This window comes from Sinohyriopsis cumingii, chromosome 6, assembly GCF_028554795.1.
Source record: "Sinohyriopsis cumingii isolate HCF-2022 chromosome 6, ASM2855479v2, whole genome shotgun sequence".
Taxonomy (NCBI): domain Eukaryota; kingdom Metazoa; phylum Mollusca; class Bivalvia; order Unionida; family Unionidae; genus Sinohyriopsis; species Sinohyriopsis cumingii.
Window position 1 is genome coordinate 80,921,763 of NC_142966.1, and position 19,543 is coordinate 80,941,305.

The 19,543-nt window shown below is 35.3% G+C and overlaps 1 protein-coding gene across 1 annotated transcript in view; it reads right to left on the reverse strand.

Annotated features, from left to right (window-relative positions):
* LOC149797316 (syntaxin-binding protein 5-like) overlaps positions 1-19,543 on the reverse strand; it is a 252,736-nt gene that overhangs the window by 16,125 nt on the left and 217,068 nt on the right. Inside the window, exons 27-29 of the mRNA XM_089962039.1 lie at positions 11,131-11,226; positions 4,744-4,868; positions 988-1,106 (exon numbers count right to left, since the gene is read on the reverse strand). Of these exons, the coding sequence (XP_089818165.1) occupies positions 988-1,106; positions 4,744-4,868; positions 11,131-11,226 (340 nt within the window). The remainder of the gene's footprint in view (positions 1-987; positions 1,107-4,743; positions 4,869-11,130; positions 11,227-19,543) is intronic.

Below are 19,543 nucleotides of genomic sequence, written 5' to 3' on the forward strand. Positions count from 1 at the left end.
ATCACTAAAGATGTTAATGGGTATAATGGTACTTGCCCACTGATAATGACCCAGGTAATAAAATGAGCCACAGGGTACCTGTTTAACCATATAAAAGTCTTCTGCCAGTGCTTGTTAAGGCAGTCACTTTGTTTTCAAGCTGACAATTCATTTTATTGAGTTGCAAATACATGTAATTTTTCAGTGCCAAAAATGTCTGACTCTTCCAGTAAATAATTGACCTTAATCCCATAGCTTGTTTTCCCATGTGAGAATCCTGATTGTGCCTAGTGTGGTAAAGTGCCTAGTGTGGTACAGTGCCAAGTATGGCATTGTGGTTATTTGATCTTGCTGCATAACTGATGTGTTCAGTTGCAACCTCTACTAGATTTCACAAGCTGTATGATCAAAGTGTTACTTATAAAGCTCAAGCTCAGTCTCTAAATAAGCATCTGCATATGACAGTGAGACCAAGGAAAGGGAGTCAGACAATATTTATGATGATTAGACCAACACAATTTACTAGATGACAATTCAGGAATTCAGAACTATCAGACAATAAGAATGAATTCTTTGGCTTTGTAACTGATGACATTAGGTAGTGATATTTATTGGATACTGTGAATTTTAAAAAAATGCAGACTTAACTTCAAATAACTTAATGATGCATTCTGTTTAGAAATATTAATAGAAAGATGTCATGTGGTACTGGCTGACTTTACATTTTGTTAAAACAAAATTACATCATTGACCCACATGCATGAAGATCAAATTCGTAACAAAAACAAATGCAAGCATGCAATAAACTTGGAATAATTCTCAACAAAACCAGTGCCTGACAGGGTGATGTCCCCCAACACCGTATTGGTAATAAAACATTAACTAAAATAAATACATACTAACTAACAATACAATCAAATAGAACTCGATAATGATACTTGAGGCTTGATTCTCCACAACTGTCAGGCTTCTCTATGTCAAGATAAAATCTGTAGTCTAATATCTCACCTGTCTTGTCTTGGCCACCTCCCCTGCTATAGTTCCTGAAGCTCCCTGTAACTGTTGCATACCAGTCCCAGGTAACTTGGTTGCCAAACCTCTTGGACCCTTACCACTGGCTTCTCCAACTGAAGAAGGACAGCAAGGTTTTTATATATAATACTTACTAGGAATAAAATTGATGTAAAAGAATTCTCTGAGTTTGTATGTACAGCCATCAGATAATCTGCTGCATAAACTACAGTAACAGGAATATTTCAGTCAATCATTACATTACATGCTGCATAAACTACAGTAACAGGAAGATTTCAGTCAATCATTACATTACATACTGCATAAACTACAGTAACAGGAATATTTCAGTCAATCATTACTGCATAAACTACAGTAACAGGAAGATTTCAGTCAATCATTACATTACATACTGCATGAACTGCAGTAACAGGAAGATTTCAGTCAATCATTACATTACATACTGCATAAACTACAGTAACAGGAAGATTTCAGTCAATCATTACATTACATACTGCATAAACTACAGTAACAGGAAGATTTCAGTCAATCATTACATTACATACTGCATAAACTACAGTAACAGGAAGACTTCAGTCAATCATTACATTAATTGTTGCATAAACTACAGTAACAGGAAGATTTCAGTCAATCATTACATTACATACTGCATAAACTACAGTAACAGGAAGATTTCAGTCAATCATTACATTACATACTGCATAAACTACAGTAACAGGAAGACTTCAGTCAATCATTACATTAATTGTTGCATAAACTACAGTAACAGGAAGATTTCAGTCAATCATTACATTACATACTGCATAAACTACAGTAACAGGAATATTTCAGCCAATCATTACTGCATAAACTACAGTAACAGGAAGATTTCAGTCAATCATTACATTACATGATGCATAAACTACAGTAACAGGAAGATTTCAGTCAATCATTACTTGTTGCATAAACTACAGTAACAGGAAGATTTCAGTCAATCATTACTTGTTGCATAAACTACAGTAACAGGAAGATTTCAGTCAATCTTTACATTACATACTGCATAAACTACAGTAACAGGAAGATTTCAGTCAATCATTACATTACATACTGCATAAACTGCAGTAACAGGAAGATTTCAGTCAATCATTACATTACTTGTTGCATAAACTACAGTAACAGGAAGATTTCAGTCAATCATTACATTACATACTGCATAAACTACAGTAACAGAAATATTTCAGTCAATCATTACATTACATGTTGCATAAACTACAGTAACAGGAAGATTTCAGTCAATCATTACATTAATTGTTGCATAAACTACAGTAACAGGAAGATTTCAGTCAATCATTACATTACATACTGCATAAACTACAGTAACAGGAAGATTTCAGTCAATCATTATGTTACATGTTGCATAAACTACAGTAACAGGAAGATTTCAGTCAATCATTACATTAATTGTTGCATAAACTACAGTAACAGGAAGATTTCAGTCAATCATTACATTACTTGTTGCATAAACTACAGCAACAGGAAGATTTCAGTCAATCATTACATTACATACTGCATAAACTACAGTAATAGAAATATTTCAGTCAATCATTACTGCATAAACTACAGTAACAGGAAGATTTCAGTCAATCATTATATTACATACTGCATAAACTACAGCAACAGGAAGATTTCAGTCAATCATTACATTACATACTTATTTATATCTCCACTTCTGAAAACATTTACAATTCAATGTTGACCATACAGTGAATGAAGATGCCAGACTCTGACTTTATATATGTAACTTCTCGAATCTTTTTGCCTATATACAACAGTTCTATATACGAACATGTATCTGGATTGCTATACATTCCAGAAGTCAGTTTAAATTGCATTTTTTTTCTACTTTGTACAAATTATATTCTCTGTAAAATTCAACACAACACGGTATTTATTCTGTAAAAATATGCACTTTAAAATTTGATCACTTATTACAAATTAAAGAAATACTGTCAGACTTTACAGAAGTTTAAAAAACAATGTTATACTATATACAGATAAGTATCATATACCTGTGTACAAGTCATGTTCAATAGAAAACAAAAGAGATCCTGATCTGCTTTTGCATAATGCACTGGTATATCATAGTCTATGTTCTTTGTTCTATTAATTACTCCTAAGAACTGACCATACATTATGTGGTGACAGATCTGGGTCTGTGCACTTTGCAGCCGAAATTGACTTACATGCAAATACATATGGTCTATCCTACTGCTTGTTTAGCTTAAAACGAATATTTCCAATTCCTAATCCAAATTCTGAGTTTAAAAGTAATAATTAAAAATACAAATGTACATTTGTATCAGACATAAATTGTATTTGATTCTACAGATTTTCAGGTCAAACTTAAGAAAATAATTTTTGTTTTAAAACTGGAAAATCTCTGTATCAAAATCTGCAATGATATACCAATAATTCCATTCATTGACAAATTTGCACAAAATATAGTCTTTACAATAAGAAATGAGTGCTTCACAGAACCTATTCTCTCTCATCTGCTTCAGTACAATAGTGGGTGTAGCCCTGCCATACTACCCCCAACCCATGCTGACTTGCAAAATTTTTAAAATAAGACTTTCATTGACGCTTCCATCACCACAATCTTAAATTACCACCAGAAAAATGATATCCTACTTGAGCAGGTGATAGAAACAAAGATTTGTACTTAAGCGGAAACTCAGATTATCCCCTGCTTCTGTTACACAAGTCAATATATTCAAAGTAATGTTCAGTAAACAGGAAATGATCAAAAATTGTTCCAAGATGTACCAACAATACAAGTCTGGTGGCATCAGGTGAAAAAGTATGGAAATTGGAATGTAGACACCATTTTTAATAAATCCCAGAAAACAGGTAATTGCAACAAAGTTTAGGTTAATCTAAAATGTTCTCTGAGTGTAAGTTTGTTGGTATTATTTGAAAAAGCATAAGTAAAACAAACCAGCATGCTTCTTGGCATCAGCAAGAACAGCATATCTGTAACTATTAGTGAAGACAATGTTTTTTAGAACCCTGTTATTGCGAAAAATCCTATTTTCTCCAATCCAGTGACCTTGACTTTGATGTTCTAAATCCAAAAGTAATACGATCTTTTATATCTTGTTGGGCGAACCATCTGCAGAGTTTGATGTTGCAATGCCAATATTATTGCTATCTTGACATTTCGTAGGGCAAACCATCTGTAGTTTGATGAAGCATATCAAGCAGAATTCAAGTTATTACAATGAATCCAATTTGCCACTGTTGGTCACAATGACTATTATCTTAATCTTCTAAAACTAATATCAATATATTTCTTTGTCTCGTGGAGTTTGTCATCGCACCGAAACTAATTTGCTAATTGACAATAAACTTTAATCTTATGACTCATAAATCAACCTGTGTTGTCACATGGAAACCCAAATGTTCATGTGGGTGTTCAGATTGATGGTCATGACCAGAATATAAAAGAAGCTGCATAATGGCAGGCATACAAAAATCACATTTCACAGAAATTATTAAAATCTCACAGAATTTCTTGTCAGATCTCACAGACTATTTATTATAGGCAAAAGGGTTTTTGGTCAAATTGTCTACACAATTTGTGATGACATGTTTGTACAAAATACTGAGATGCATGGACAGATGGTTGTACAAGAGAACAGACAGGATCCAGTATAATGCATCACCCTTTTAAAAGTTACTTTACAGACTTACACAACTCCTCCCTGTCCAGTGTATTGGATCCCCCACTGAAAAGGTTCTTGAAGAAGTTCTGTTTTGGAGGCTCAGGAGTTACTACAGCCAGAAACAAATCACCAAGCATCTCTCCTAGATTATCACTGCAATCATAAAATAATTATACAGTCTTCTGTACCTGAAGTCTACAAAAATATATCACTGATCTGGCTGAATATACCTCATCTTTCATGTATTGTTTACTGAGGCATCACAACAGGACATGCTCACTCACTCTTTTGTTTCAACAAGATTTGTAAAAGGACTGCGATGCCCCAAAGAAACAGAAGGCAAAAACACAAATTCAAAATTCTTCAGAAACAAAGTGAGGAGGATGGGCAACAATTGCTGATGATACTGTGGAATGCTGGAAAATCAGCTTCATTTAAGAGGGCTAAATAAAAAGCAGCATGCCAAATTTGGCTAAATCCAACCATCCTTGCTGGAGTAAATGTAAGAAAGCAAAGTCAGAAGTACTGACAATCAATGGCATTAACTCCTATAAATGATGTCATGTAACACTAACAATCAATGACATAACTCCTATAAATGATGTACTTGAATATTATTCCATGTAGTGTTCTTAGCAACTTGTATATGAACTTGAATATTATTCCATGTAGTGTTCTTAGCAACTTGTAAATGTGCTTGAATATTATTCCATGTAGTGTTCTTAGCAACTTGTATATGTACTTGAATATTATTCCATGTAGTGTTCTTAGCAACTTGTATATGAACTTGAATATTATTCCATGTAGTGTTCTTAGCAACTTGTAAATGTGCTTGAATATTATTCCATGTAGTGTTCTTAGCAACTTGTAAATGTGCTTGAATATTATTCCATGTAGTGTTCTTAGCAACTTGTAAATGTGCTTGAATATTATTCCATGTAGTGTTCTTAGCAACTTGTAAATGTGCTTGAATATTATTCCATGTAGTGTTCTTAGCAACTTGTATATGTACTTGAATATTATTCCACGTAGTGTTCTTAGCAACTTGTATATGTACTTGAATATTATTCCACGTAGTGTTCTTAGCAACTTGTATATGAACTTGAATATTATTCCACGTAGTGTTCTTAGCAACTTGTATATGAACTTGAATATTATTCCACGTAGTGTTCTTAGCAACTTGTAAATGTGCTTGAATATTATTCCACGTAGTGTTCTTAGCAACTTGTATATGAACTTGAATATTATTCCACGTAGTGTTCTTAGCAACTTGTAAATGTGCTTGAATATTATTCCACGTAGTGTTCTTAGCAACTTGTATATGTACTTGAATATTATTCCACGTAGTGTTCTTAACAACTTGTATATGTACTTGAATATTATTCCACGTAGTGTTCTTAACAACTTGTATATGTACTTGAATATTATTCCACGTAGTGTTCTTAACAACTTGTATATGTACTTGAATATTATTCCACGTAGTGTTCTTAACAACTTGTATATGTACTTGAATATTATTCCACGTAGTGTTCTTAACAACTTGTATATGTACTTGAATATTATTCCACGTAGTGTTCTTAACAACTTGTATATGTACTTGAATATTATTCCACGTAGTGTTCTTAGCAACTTGTATATGTACTTGAATATTATTCCACGTAGTGTTCTTAGCAACTTGTATATGTACTTGAATATTATTCCACGTAGTGTTCTTAGCAACTTGTATATGTACTTGAATATTATTCCACGTAGTGTTCTTAGCAACTTGTATATGTACTTGAATATTATTCCATGTAGTGTTCTTAGCAACTTGTATATGAGCTTGAATATTATTCCACGTAGTGTTCTTAACAACTTGTAAATGTGCTTGAATATTATTCCACGTAGTGTTCTTAGCAACTTGTATATGAACTTGAATATTATTCCATGTAGTGTTCTTAACAACTTGTAAATGTGCTTGAATATTATTCCATGTAGTGTTCTTAACAACTTGTATATGAACTTGAATATTATTCCATGTAGTGTTCTTAGCAACTTGTATATGAACTTGAATATTATTCCACGTAGTGTTCTTAGCAACTTGTATATGAACTTGAATATTATTCCACGTAGTGTTCTTAGCAACTTGTATATGAACTTGAATATTATTCCACGCAGTGTTCTTAGCAACTTGTATATGAACTTGAATATTATTCCATGCAGTGTTCTTAGCAACTTGTATATGAACTTGAATATTATTCCATGTAGTGTTCTTAACAACTTGTATATGTACTTGAATATTATTCCATGTAGTGTTCTTAACAACTTGTATATGTACTTGAATATTATTCCATGTAGTGTTCTTAACAACTTGTATATGTACTTGAATATTATTCCATGTAGTGTTCTTAACAACTTGTATATGTACTTGAATATTATTCCATGTAGTGTTCTTAGCAACTTGTATATGTACTTGAATATTATTCCATGTAGTGTTCTTAGCAACTTGTATATGTACTTGAATATTATTCCATGTAGTGTTCTTAGCAACTTGTATATGTACTTGAATATTATTCCATGTAGTGTTCTTAGCAACTTGTATATGTACTTGAATATTATTCCATGTAGTGTTCTTAGCAACTTGTATATCTACTTGAATATTATTCCACGTAGTGTTCTTAGCAACTTGTATATCTACTTGAATATTATTCCACGTAGTGTTCTTAACAACTTGTATATGAACTTGAATATTATTCCACGTAGTGTTCTTAACAACTTGTATATGAACTTGAATATTATTCCATGTAGTGTTCTTAACAACTTGTATATGTACTTGAATATTATTCCATGTAGTGTTCTTAGCAACTTGTATATGTACTTGAATATTATTCCATGTAGTGTTCTTAACAACTTGTATATGAACTTGAATATTATTCCATGTAGTGTTCTTAACAACTTGTATATGAACTTGAATATTATTCCATGTAGTGTTCTTAACAACTTGTATATGAACTTGAATATTATTCCATGTAGTGTTCTTAGCAACTTGTATATGAACTTGAATATTATTCCATGTATATGAACTTGAATATTATTCCACGTAGTGTTCTTAGCAACTTGTATATGTACTTGAATATTATTCCATGTAGTGTTCTTAACAACTTGTATATGAACTTGAATATTATTCCACGTAGTGTTCTTAGCAACTTGTATATGACCTTGAATATTATTCCACGTAGTGTTCTTAGCAACTTGTAAATGTGCTTGAATATTATTCCATGTAGTGTTCTTAGCAACTTGTATATGAACTTGAATATTATTCCACGTAGTGTTCTTAGCAACTTGTAAATGTGCTTGAATATTATTCCATGTAGTGTTCTTAGCAACTTGTATATGAACTTGAATATTATTCCACGTAGTGTTCTTAGCAACTTGTAAATGTACTTGAATATTATTCCACGTAGTGTTCTTAGCAACTTGTATATGAACTTGAATATTATTCCATGTAGTGTTCTTAGCAACTTGTAAATGTTCAGATGTAATGTCTGCTGAGTAACACTCAGCATCCCAATTGACCTTTCCTGACATAACACAACATTGACCTGTCCACTGAGTAGCACTCAGCATCCAGACTTACCTTTCTTGACATAAAACAACATTGTCCTGTCCACTGAGTAGCACTTAGCATCCAGACCGACCTTTCCTGACATAATACAACACTGTCCTGTCCACTGAGTAGCACTCAGCATCCCAACTGACCTTTCCTGACATAACTCAACATTGTCCTGTCCACTGAGTAGCACTCAGCATCCAGACTGACCTTTCTTGACATAACACAACACTGTCCTGTCCACTGAGTAGCACTCAGCATCTATATCGACCTTTCTTGACATAACATTGTCCTGTCCAATGAGTAGTACTCAGCATCCAGATCGACCTTTCTTGACATAACACAACACTATCCTGTCCACTGAGTAGCACTCAGCATCCTGACTGACCTTTCTTGACATACCACAACACTGTCCTGTCCACTGAGTAGCACTCAGCATCCTGACTGACCTTTCTTGACATACCACAACACTGTCCTGTCCACTGAGTAGTACTCAGCATCCAGACTGACCTTTTTTGACATAAGTGTCCTGTCCACTGAGTAGCACTCAGCATCCAGATTGACCTTTCTTGACATAACACAACACTGTCCTGTCCACTGAGTAGCACTCAGCATCCAGATTGACCTTTCTTGACATAACACAACACTGTCCTGTCCACTGAGTAGTACTCAGCATCCAGACTGACCTTTCCTGACATAACACAACACTGTCCTGTCCAATGAGTAGCACTCAGCATCCAGATTGACCTTTCTTGACATAACACAACACTGTCCTGTCCAACGAGTAGCACTCAGCATCCAGACTGACCTTTCTTGACATAACACAACATTGTCCTGTCCACTGAAGCTAATACATGTAAATGTTCTGATGTAATGCCTGTGAAGTAGCACTCAGCATCCAGACTGACCTTTCTTGACACAACATTGTCCTGTCTGCTAATACATAACTGCTCACTGCACAAATTCAAGAAAGCAAATGAACATCCAACATCACTTCTTATCCAGTCCCAAAAGTTAAATTAGCACATATCACCTGCCTTACTCTTTAACATCCTGGAACTAATGCTACCCTTAGTCATTTAAGCAGTTAACTGTGCTTCTACTTGAATATAAGGTCAGGCTAATTTACGCCAATTACAGACTTGTCTCCCAACCAATTATCTCACAATATATTACATTATCTACCTTTTCTATAACAGATGCAGACAACCAACAGCAGTCAAAACTGGAAGTGTGTCTGCAGTTTGTCTTTTTTATGCAAGCAAATTAAAAATTTGTAATGTTTTTTTTATACATAATGTTTGTCGTTAGGCAGAACTATTGACCATTTGACTCACAGATCCACAAAAATTGTATTAGCAAGTTGTTCTTGTTGTGCTTTATTCCTTATCCTCTTCATCTACATGAATCCTTGAAATATAATTATTAGGATTTAAATGCATCCTTTTTAAGGAATTTTTAAATTAAATGCATATTCTGTTCAATGTTCACATTGATGAAATAAATTTTGTTGAAACTGTCCCTGCAAAAATCAACTGCTGCTAGAAGACATTTAGCTAAATGCACAAAAGCATAAAAGAAAATCACTTTCTCTGACGGTTTTCATTTTTACAAAATTGATCATTTAGCATAAATAAAATATTTGTGCATTGAATATTCACTCATTTTAACTCTTTACAAGGTAACATTTGTAAACATAACTTAAATCTGATAGTTGCACATATGTATTTATCTGTCTCTCCCTTGCACACAGAGTGAAGGCAAATTAATTAATATTTATCCCTCTCCCCATTGCACAGAGAGTGAAGGCAAATGACTGTTAAACTGTGATAGTGTTCATTTGAAGGAAAATAAAGAATCGGTCTGATGCATTAGAAAAAACTGCAGCTTCCATAATTTGTTGTTAAATTATACAATTTATATAAGCTATTCATCAAAGATAGTTAAGACTGTTTATCCAACAACACTGTGAAAAAAGCAGGGATAAAGTAGGGCTGCAGTTTTTAAAAAATGCAACAGAAAAAAGATTGGCAAATCTGGGATATTTTATACAGAAAAATAGTGACAAATGTATATAAATTATTGAAAAAATAATACTTTTACAAACTAAACAAAAGCATGCTCTTACTTACATGCTAACTATCTCTTTAGTTATGATGGCATCTACTGTTTTAAACAACCAGCTCCACATCAAAGTGACCATATCTGAATTTATTTGCTTTGGCCGTTCATGCAGTGTGTAATTAATTTTCAACATTACATTTAAAAATAGGGATAAAAGGACATTTTGTACATAAGAAGAAATAAAGAGTCTGACAAAATAGGCAGGAAAGTAGTATCAAAAATAGGAAAAACTAGAGCCACTGGCAAAACTGTTAGGACTGAACTTGTTAGTACATATTCAATCTTACTAAACATAAAAGTTTGAAGACGGTACAGGCAGAGATATCGTTTATGTGCCATCATAATATCCGAATCAAATGCCTGAAATTTATTGCATTTTACCTGAATCTGCATCACTTGCATTTCTAACAGATGGAAGGGAACAATTTTCAAGCAAAATCAAAATTACCCAAAATGTAGCAAAATTTACTCAAAGAACCGTGTGTACTCACTTACAAGCCAAGTCAAACTGCACACAACAAAGATACTGATCTGCCATAGTATAATGCATTTGCAGACGAGGTCATTTGTTGTTTGTTCTACTCATCACTCCTAATAAACTGCACAGTTCCAGATTTGCCTGCACATTATGCAATGGCAGACCTGGGTCTGTGAAGTTTGCAGTTGGACTTGGCTTATAAGCAAATACATATGGTAACTTACCACAATGCAGCAGAGTAGGTCAGTTTTTGCATCTCTGTTGGAGAACACATGTACAGTGCATGGCCATGATTACTAAAGCAGAACGTCCTAGCTATTCTGAAATGCAAAAATTGAGACAAATTGTATGAGAAAACTAGGGGTTTCTCAACTCCTTTCAAGTGTACTTTTCTTTGCAAATTCAAGCATGGCAAGTATACATGTCAACAGAATGAATAAATGTTGTCACTTTGTAGTACCAATGAGTCCCATACACATAAACGGGGACAGCTTCCAATTGATCTGTATAACAAGGCACCTCATTTTAAACAGTTCTACTTATGCAGATTTCTATTTAGACTCTTATGCCTGTCACATGCTCCATGTAAGACAGACAATTTGATATTGAGGAAGTTAAACTCATGAATTTTATAATGATTCTCTGGTTAGAAAATCAGATTTAGTCAAATGGAACTATTTCATGGTGTGCATCTTTGTTTTAACTCTTTATCTGAACATCTGTTACTGTGTAGGCCATCAATCTGATCTTTATTGTTCTATAATTATTTTTCACGGAAGAATTGTTCACTATGCTTAAGAATCGTGAGAGATTCATTTACCATCAGTAAAGCTCTGTGACATTCTGTAGCTGATCCTTCTCAACATCTAAATCTACCAGTCTGTTGTTTAAGCCTATATCATCAAATCAGTAGAATTTCCTCTAAATCTACCAGTCTGTTGTTTAGGCCTATATCATCAAATCAGTAGAATTTCCTCTAAATCTACCAGTCTGTTGTTTAGGCCTATATCATCAAATCAGTAGAATTTCCTCTAAATCTACCAGTCTGTTGTTTAGGCCTATATCATCAAATCAGTAGAATTTCCTCTAAATCTACCAGTCTGTTGTTTAGGCCTATATCAACAAATCAGTAGAATTTCCTCTAAATCTACCAGTCTGTTGTTTAGGCCTATATCATCAAATCAGTAGAATTTCCTCTAAATCTACCAGTCTGTTGCTTAGGTCCATATCATCAAATCAGTAGAATTTCCTCTAAATCTACCAGTCTGTTGTTTAGGTCCATATCATCAAATCAGTAGAATTTCCTCTAAATCTACCAGTCTGTTGTTTAGGCCTATATCATCAAATCAGTAGAATTTCCTCTAAATCTACCAGTCTGTTGTTTAGGCCTATATCATCAAATCAGTAGAATTTCTTCTAAATCTACCAGTCTGTTGTTTAGGCCTATATCATCAAATCAGTAGAATTTCCTCTAAATCTACCAGTCTGTTGTTTAGGCCTATATCATCAAATCAGTAGAATTTCTTCTAAATCTACCAGTCTGTTGTTTAGGCCTATATCATCAAATCAGTAGAATTTCCTCTAAATCTACCAGTCTGTTGTTTAGGCCTATATCAACAAATCAGTAGAATTTCCTCTAAATCTACCAGTCTGTTGTTTAGGTCCATATCATCAAATCAGTAGAATTTCCTCTAAATCTACCAGTCTGTTGTTTAGGCCTATATCATCAAATCAGTAGAATTTCCTCTAAATCTACCAGTCTGTTGTTTAGGTCCATATCATCAAATCAGTAGAATTTCCTCTAAATCTACCAGTCTGTTGTTTAGGCCTATATCATCAAATCAGTAGAATTTCCTCTAAATCTACCAGTCTGTTGTTTAGGCCTATATCATCAAATCAGTAGAATTTCCTCTAAATCTACCAGTCTGTTGTTTAGGCCTATATCATCAAATCAGTAGAATTTCCTCTAAATCTACCAGTCTGTTGCTTAGGTCCATATCATCAAATCAGTAGAATTTCCTCTAAATCTACCTGTCTGTTGTTTAGGCCTATATCATCAAATCAGTAGAATTTCCTCTAAATCTACCAGTCTGTTTTTTAGGCCTATATCATCAAATCAGTAGAATTTCCTCTAAATCTACCAGTCTGTTGTTTAGGCCTATATCATCAAATCAGTAGAATTTCCTCTAAATCTACCAGTCTGTTGTTTAGGTCCATATCATCAAATCAGTAGAATTTCCTCTAAATCTACCAGTCTGTTGTTTAGGCCTATATCATCAAATCAGTAGAATTTCCTCTAGATCTACCAGTCTGTTGTTTAGGCCTATATCATCAAATCAGTAGAATTTCCTCTAAATCTACCAGTCTGTTGTTTAGGCCTATATCATCAAATCAGTAGAATTTCCTCTAAATCTACCAGTCTGTTGTTTAGGCCTATATCAACAAATCAGTAGAATTTCCTCTAAATCTACCAGTCTGTTGTTTAGGTCCATATCATCAAATCAGTAGAATTTCCTCTAAATCTACCAGTCTGTTGTTTAGGCCTATATCATCAAATCAGCAGAATTTCCTCTAGATCTACCAGTCTGTTGTTTAGGTCCATATCATCAAATCAGTAGAATTTAATAAATTGTCAAAAATCAGTGATGACTACATTGATACTGGTCAAATCAGCATTTACAGCCATAATCTGAATCATCCAAATTCAGGAAAGTGCTAATAAAATATGTTATCTCTATTTTGGATAGTGAAGAATCCAACCCAGTTACTATAAATAGCAGGAAAGTGCTTAATAAAATATGTTATCTCTATTTTGGATAGGGAGGAATCCTACCCAGTTACTATAAATAGCAGGAAAGTGCTTAATAAAATATGTTATCTCTATTTTGGATAGTGAAGAATCCAACCCAGTTACTATAAATAACAGATTAAGTCAATATCTTAAATAACAACCATGTGATGTGAAGTAATGGTCATTTACCTCAATGACAGTAGTATGTGATGTGAAGTAATGGTCATTTACCTCAATGACAGTAGTACCACATGATGTAAAGTAATGGTCATTTACCTCAATGATAGTAGTACCACATGATGTTAAGTAATGGTCATTTACCTCAATGACAGTAGTGCCACATGTTGTTAAGTAATGGTCATTTACTTACATGACAGTAGTATGTGATGTGAAGTAATGGTCATTTACCTCAACGACAGTAGTATGTGATGTGAAGTAATGGTCATTTACCTCAATGACAGTAGTACGTGATGTGAAGTAATGGTCATTTACCTCAATGACAGTAGTGTGCGATTTGAAGTAATGGTCATTTACCTCAATGACAGTAGTATGTGATGTGAAGTAATGGTCATTTACCTCAATGACAGTAGTATGTGATGTGAAGTAATGGTCATTTACCTCAATGACAGTAGTGTGCGATGTGAAGTAATGGTCGTTTACCTCAATGACAGTAGTGTGTGATGTGAAGTAATCATCATTTACCTCAATGACAGTAGTACGTGATGTGAAGTAATGGTCATTTACCTCAATGACAGTAGTACGTGATGTGAAGTAATGGTCATTTACCTCAATGACAGTAGTGTGTGATGTGAAGTAATGGTCATTTACCTCAATGACAGTAGTATGTGATGTGAAGTAATGGTCATTTACCTCAATGACAGTAGTACCACATGATGTAAAGTAATGGTCATTTACCTCAATGATAGTAGTACCACATGATGTTAAGTAATGGTCATTTACCTCAATGACAGTAGTGCCACATGATGTTAAGTAATGGTCATTTACTTACATGACAGTAGTATGTGATGTGAAGTAATGGTCATTTACCTCAACGACAGTAGTATGTGATGTGAAGTAATGGTCATTTACCTCAATGACAGTAGTACGTGATGTGAAGTAATGGTCATTTACCTCAATGACAGTAGTGTGCGATGTGAAGTAATGGTCATTTACCTCAATGACAGTAGTATGTGATGTGAAGTAATGGTCATTTACCTCAATGACAGTAGTATGTGATGTGAAGTAATGGTCATTTAATAAATGACAGTAGTACGTGATGTAAAGTAATGGTCATTTACCTCAATGACAGTAGTGTGTGATGTGAAGTAATGGTCGTTTACCTCAATGACAGTAGTGTGTGATGTGAAGTAATCGTCATTTACCTCAATGACAGTAGTATGTGATGTGAAGTAATGGTCATTTACCTCAATGACAGTAGTACGTGATGTGAAGTAATGGTCATTTACCTCAATGACAGTAGTGTGTGATGTGAAGTAATGGTCATTTACCTCAATGACAGTAGTGTGTGATGTGAAGTAATGGTCATTTACCTCAATGACAGTAGTACGTGATGCGAAGTAATGGTCATTTACCTCAATGACAGTAGTACGTGACGCGAAGTAATGGTCATTTACCTCAATGACAGTAGTGTGTGATGTAATGGTCATTTACCTCAATGACAGTAGTGTGTGATGTGAAGTAATGGTCATTTACCTCAATGACAGTAGTGTGTGATGTGAAGTAATGGTCATTTACCTCAACGACAGTAGTCTAATAGAACTTTTCCTCAAAGGTGGCTCTACGAAAACCAGCTCAAAATGCCTGATGATTAATGTATGTGTTGAAACGTGTTTCCATGTGGATGGTGCACATATGTCCAAATGATTTTGCATGCAATTACTGATAGAATTTTCCAAATTTGTTTGCCTAACATGGGTCCTAAAGACTTGTCCAAATATATTGTGGTATGATGTCAGTGAAATAACAAATTTTGTAGAATGTTATGTCTTTAGAGAATATTTACCCAAGCATCTTAACATTAGGGAGAAGCTCTGCTACCTCTTGAAACCAGCAAACATATAAAGATGATTTTTTAAAATTTCACATCTGTATTCCATTAAGCTGAAGGGAAGAAACTCTTCCTAACATCTCCCCTCACACATAGGTAGCTATGGTTGTTTACCAGTTTTCAGCTGAGTGATCAGAATTAGCTTGAGTAATACCTAATTGAGGATGTACACATCTGTGGAATGGTGTGAGAGAGTTTTAAAGCAATGCGACTGGGCATATATTCTCTGAGAAACATAATTTACTAAACAATTTGCTTTCTCCTTTGAATACATTCCCCATTAAAATTTGCATTACAAGAACAGGTGGAAAGAGGAGGGAATGCTTAGCATTCTACTTCTACTATATGCACCCTTGTGAGAATAAGGAGTCTTCTGTTTAGAGGGCAAACCCACTCCTAATATCAAAACAAAAGAAGGTCACCTAATCCATCATGACAGTACCTGGGTAACAGAAAATGAAGGTTACCCAATCTATCATGACAGTACCTGGGTAATAGAAAATGAAGGTCACCTAATCCATCATGACAGTACCTGGGTAATAGAAAAAGAAGGTCACCCAATCTATCATGACAGTACCTGGGTAATAGAATACGAAGGTCACCCAAGCCATCATGACAGTACTTGGGTAACAGAAAATGAAGGTCACCTTATCCATCATGACAGTACCTGGGTAATAGAAAATGAAGGTCACCCAATCTATCATGACACTACCTGGGTAATAGAATATGAAGGTCACCCAAGCCATCATGACAGTACCTGGGTAATAGAAAATGAAGGTCGCCTAATCCATTATGACAGTACTTGGGTAATAGAAAATGAAGGTCACCTAATCCATCATGACAGTACCTAGGTAATAGAAAATGAAGGTCACCCAAGCCATCATGACAGTACCTGGGTAATAGAAATGAAGGTCACCTAATCCATCATGACAGTACCAGGGTAATAGAAAGTGAAGGTCACCCAATCCATCATGACAATACCAGGGTAACAGAAATGAAGGTCACCTAATCCATCATGACAGTACCAGGGTAATAGAAAATGAAGGTCATTGTTGTTGTTGTTGTTGTGGGGTTTAACGCCATTTTTCAGCACATGAGAGGCTATGTATGGCGGCCAGTATTAATGGTGGAGGAAGAACCCGGAAAAACCCCGGGAAGAACAACCGACCCACGGGAAGCTACTGGCAGGCTTTCTCACATACCCACATTGGTCGAATCCTAGACTCGAACCCACGCAGACAGTGGTGAGAAAATGAAGGTCACTTAAGCCATCATGACAGTACCTGGGTAATAGAAAATGAAGGTCACCTAAGACATCATGACAGTACCTGGGTAATAGAAAATGAAGGTCACCCAAGCCATCATGACAGTACCTGGGTAATAGAAAATGAAGGTCACCTAAGCCATCATGACAGTACCTGGGTAATAGAAAGTGAAGGTCACCCAAGCCATCATGACAGTAACTGGGTAATAGAAAGTGAAGGTCACCCAAGCCATCATGACAGTACCTGGGTAATAGAAAGTGAAGATCACCTAAGCCATCATGACAGTACCTGGGTAATAGAAAATGAAGGTCACCTAAGCCATCATGACAGTACCTGGGTAATAGAATATGAAGGTCACCTAAGCCATCATGACAGTACCAGGGTTTTAGAAAATGAAGGTCACCTAAGCCATCATGACAGTACCTGGGTAATAGAAAGTGAAGGTCACCCAATCCATCATGACAGTACCTGGGTAATAGAAAATGAAGGAAATTACATTTTCTTATTGACTGAAATCACCCAGCACAAACACTGCTGTATACCAATGTAAGGCTGTGCTTACTTTTAACTGGTCTGGTAATGGTCTGGGTTGGATCTACCAGGTTCAATTCTTGTCTTTGCAAAACTAGATTACAAAGAGAGAAGCTTGAGAATGGTGTATGTGCATACCAGCCAAATCCATTATTATGTCTCAGAATGCAAGTGTTGCTGAGATAGCTCTGATTTCATGTGCTAAAATTTTCATGTGGCATACTTGATTTCTGGAGAATATGAATATGATGGAAGAGGTACTGCTGGACTCCTGTACACTTTACTTTGCACTTCACATAGTCTGACTGCTTGAATTTAGTTCTGCATTACCATCTTCCCAGACTCATTGATTAAGGAGATGAAGATTCTTCGATATCCCATTGATGGCAGCCTGTTTTTCACTATGAAACCTGGATGTATCATTAGGGCAATAGAAGCATCAGATCTGAACAATAGATAGCTTGGGTACACTGAAAGGACATACAATTCAATGACCCTGCCTGCTGAAGCTAAAGCTATCAAGAAACAAATTTTGTTTCACAAAGGCTTCATGGAGGTGCTAGCTAAGGATGCAAACCAATTTTAATTGAGCCACGTCAATACCAACAATAAATCTTACTTTCACTGGGTGAGTGAATTAAATTAAAACTTGACTAACAGGACTTATAAATTCATATCATGACCTATATATCGTCATGATATATGAATGTGTCTTAGACCATGTAATGGAAGCCCTTGATGGTAATTGGGGTTAACTTTTCTCCTCAAAGAGCCTGAAGAAAAATTCACCAACTGTGGGTTTGAAGGTCTGCACCAGTCTCTAAAAACCTGTCACATGAAAAAGCAGCAGATAAAATCAAATCTTTGCCCCACTGAGTAAGGCAAGGAGTTGCAAAACCTATCACCAAGATCAAACCACCTGTCAAAAACTGACTTTATAAGCTTAATAATCTGTACCACATGCAATTAAGGGAAGCTAGCAAGACTGAGGTTTGTAAACAAATTCCATATCCAGGTGGGTAAAATATTGGGTCGGGGTGAGGTCTGACTTATTCCAATTTATTTATAACCCTAACTGACTCAAAAATGACATTTCATGATCATAGATAATCTTAACATCTGCTTTTGGAGAATACTGACACCATTCACTGGTTTTGCTGCTGACAAGGCCAAGCAAAAGAGACAGATAGTTGACGATCCTGGTGAAATTGGTAAATGGTTCCTTGGAAACCAAACTGAAGGATCTTGTGCAAGGATGTGTGTATATGGAAATGAAAGTATATGTCAATTAAATCTAAACTGACTGTAAGATCATCCCTTTTACCAAATGTCCAATCTTGCCATCTATTTTGAACTTCAATGCTGTTATGTACTTGTTGAGCCAGTGGAGGTTTGGTCTGAGATTCCTGTTTGTTTTAGGTACTAAAATCTCAGAGTTCAACTTGTGAACCATCTCCACCAACCACATGTTGAGTAGTGACCAGATCAACTTCATGCCTTTTCCAGACCAGATGGTAAATCCATCATGGATGGGGAAGTTGAGTGGGAAAGAGATTGGATATATAAAATATGAAGCCCCTCTGAAACAACTTGGACTGCCATTTGTTATTGAGAAACAGGTTGATCTACATGGTTTAAACATGAAGGAATCTGGCACCCCACAGAAGGCTGTCATTGGCACTTGGGATGACAAGCCAACATTGACTGTCTGGAGGCTTGTGGAAGAAAACCTTTCCCTTCCCCTTTATCACACTGCCTCCAGAATTGAGGGGCCTGCTACCAACCAAAGCTGGATTAAGGAAGTAATTGCTGGCTTCAAGTATTATTCAGCCTCTTAACAATTTTGCCTGTGACTGTTTCTTTGCTGTGGCTGAGACTGAAAGTGGATACAGGTCATAAAGCAAACTGATGAGGCAGTTCCTGTGATGCCTGTTTATGTACTTCCTCTGTTTTTCATCCAGAAAGCAATGGCATGCCCAAAG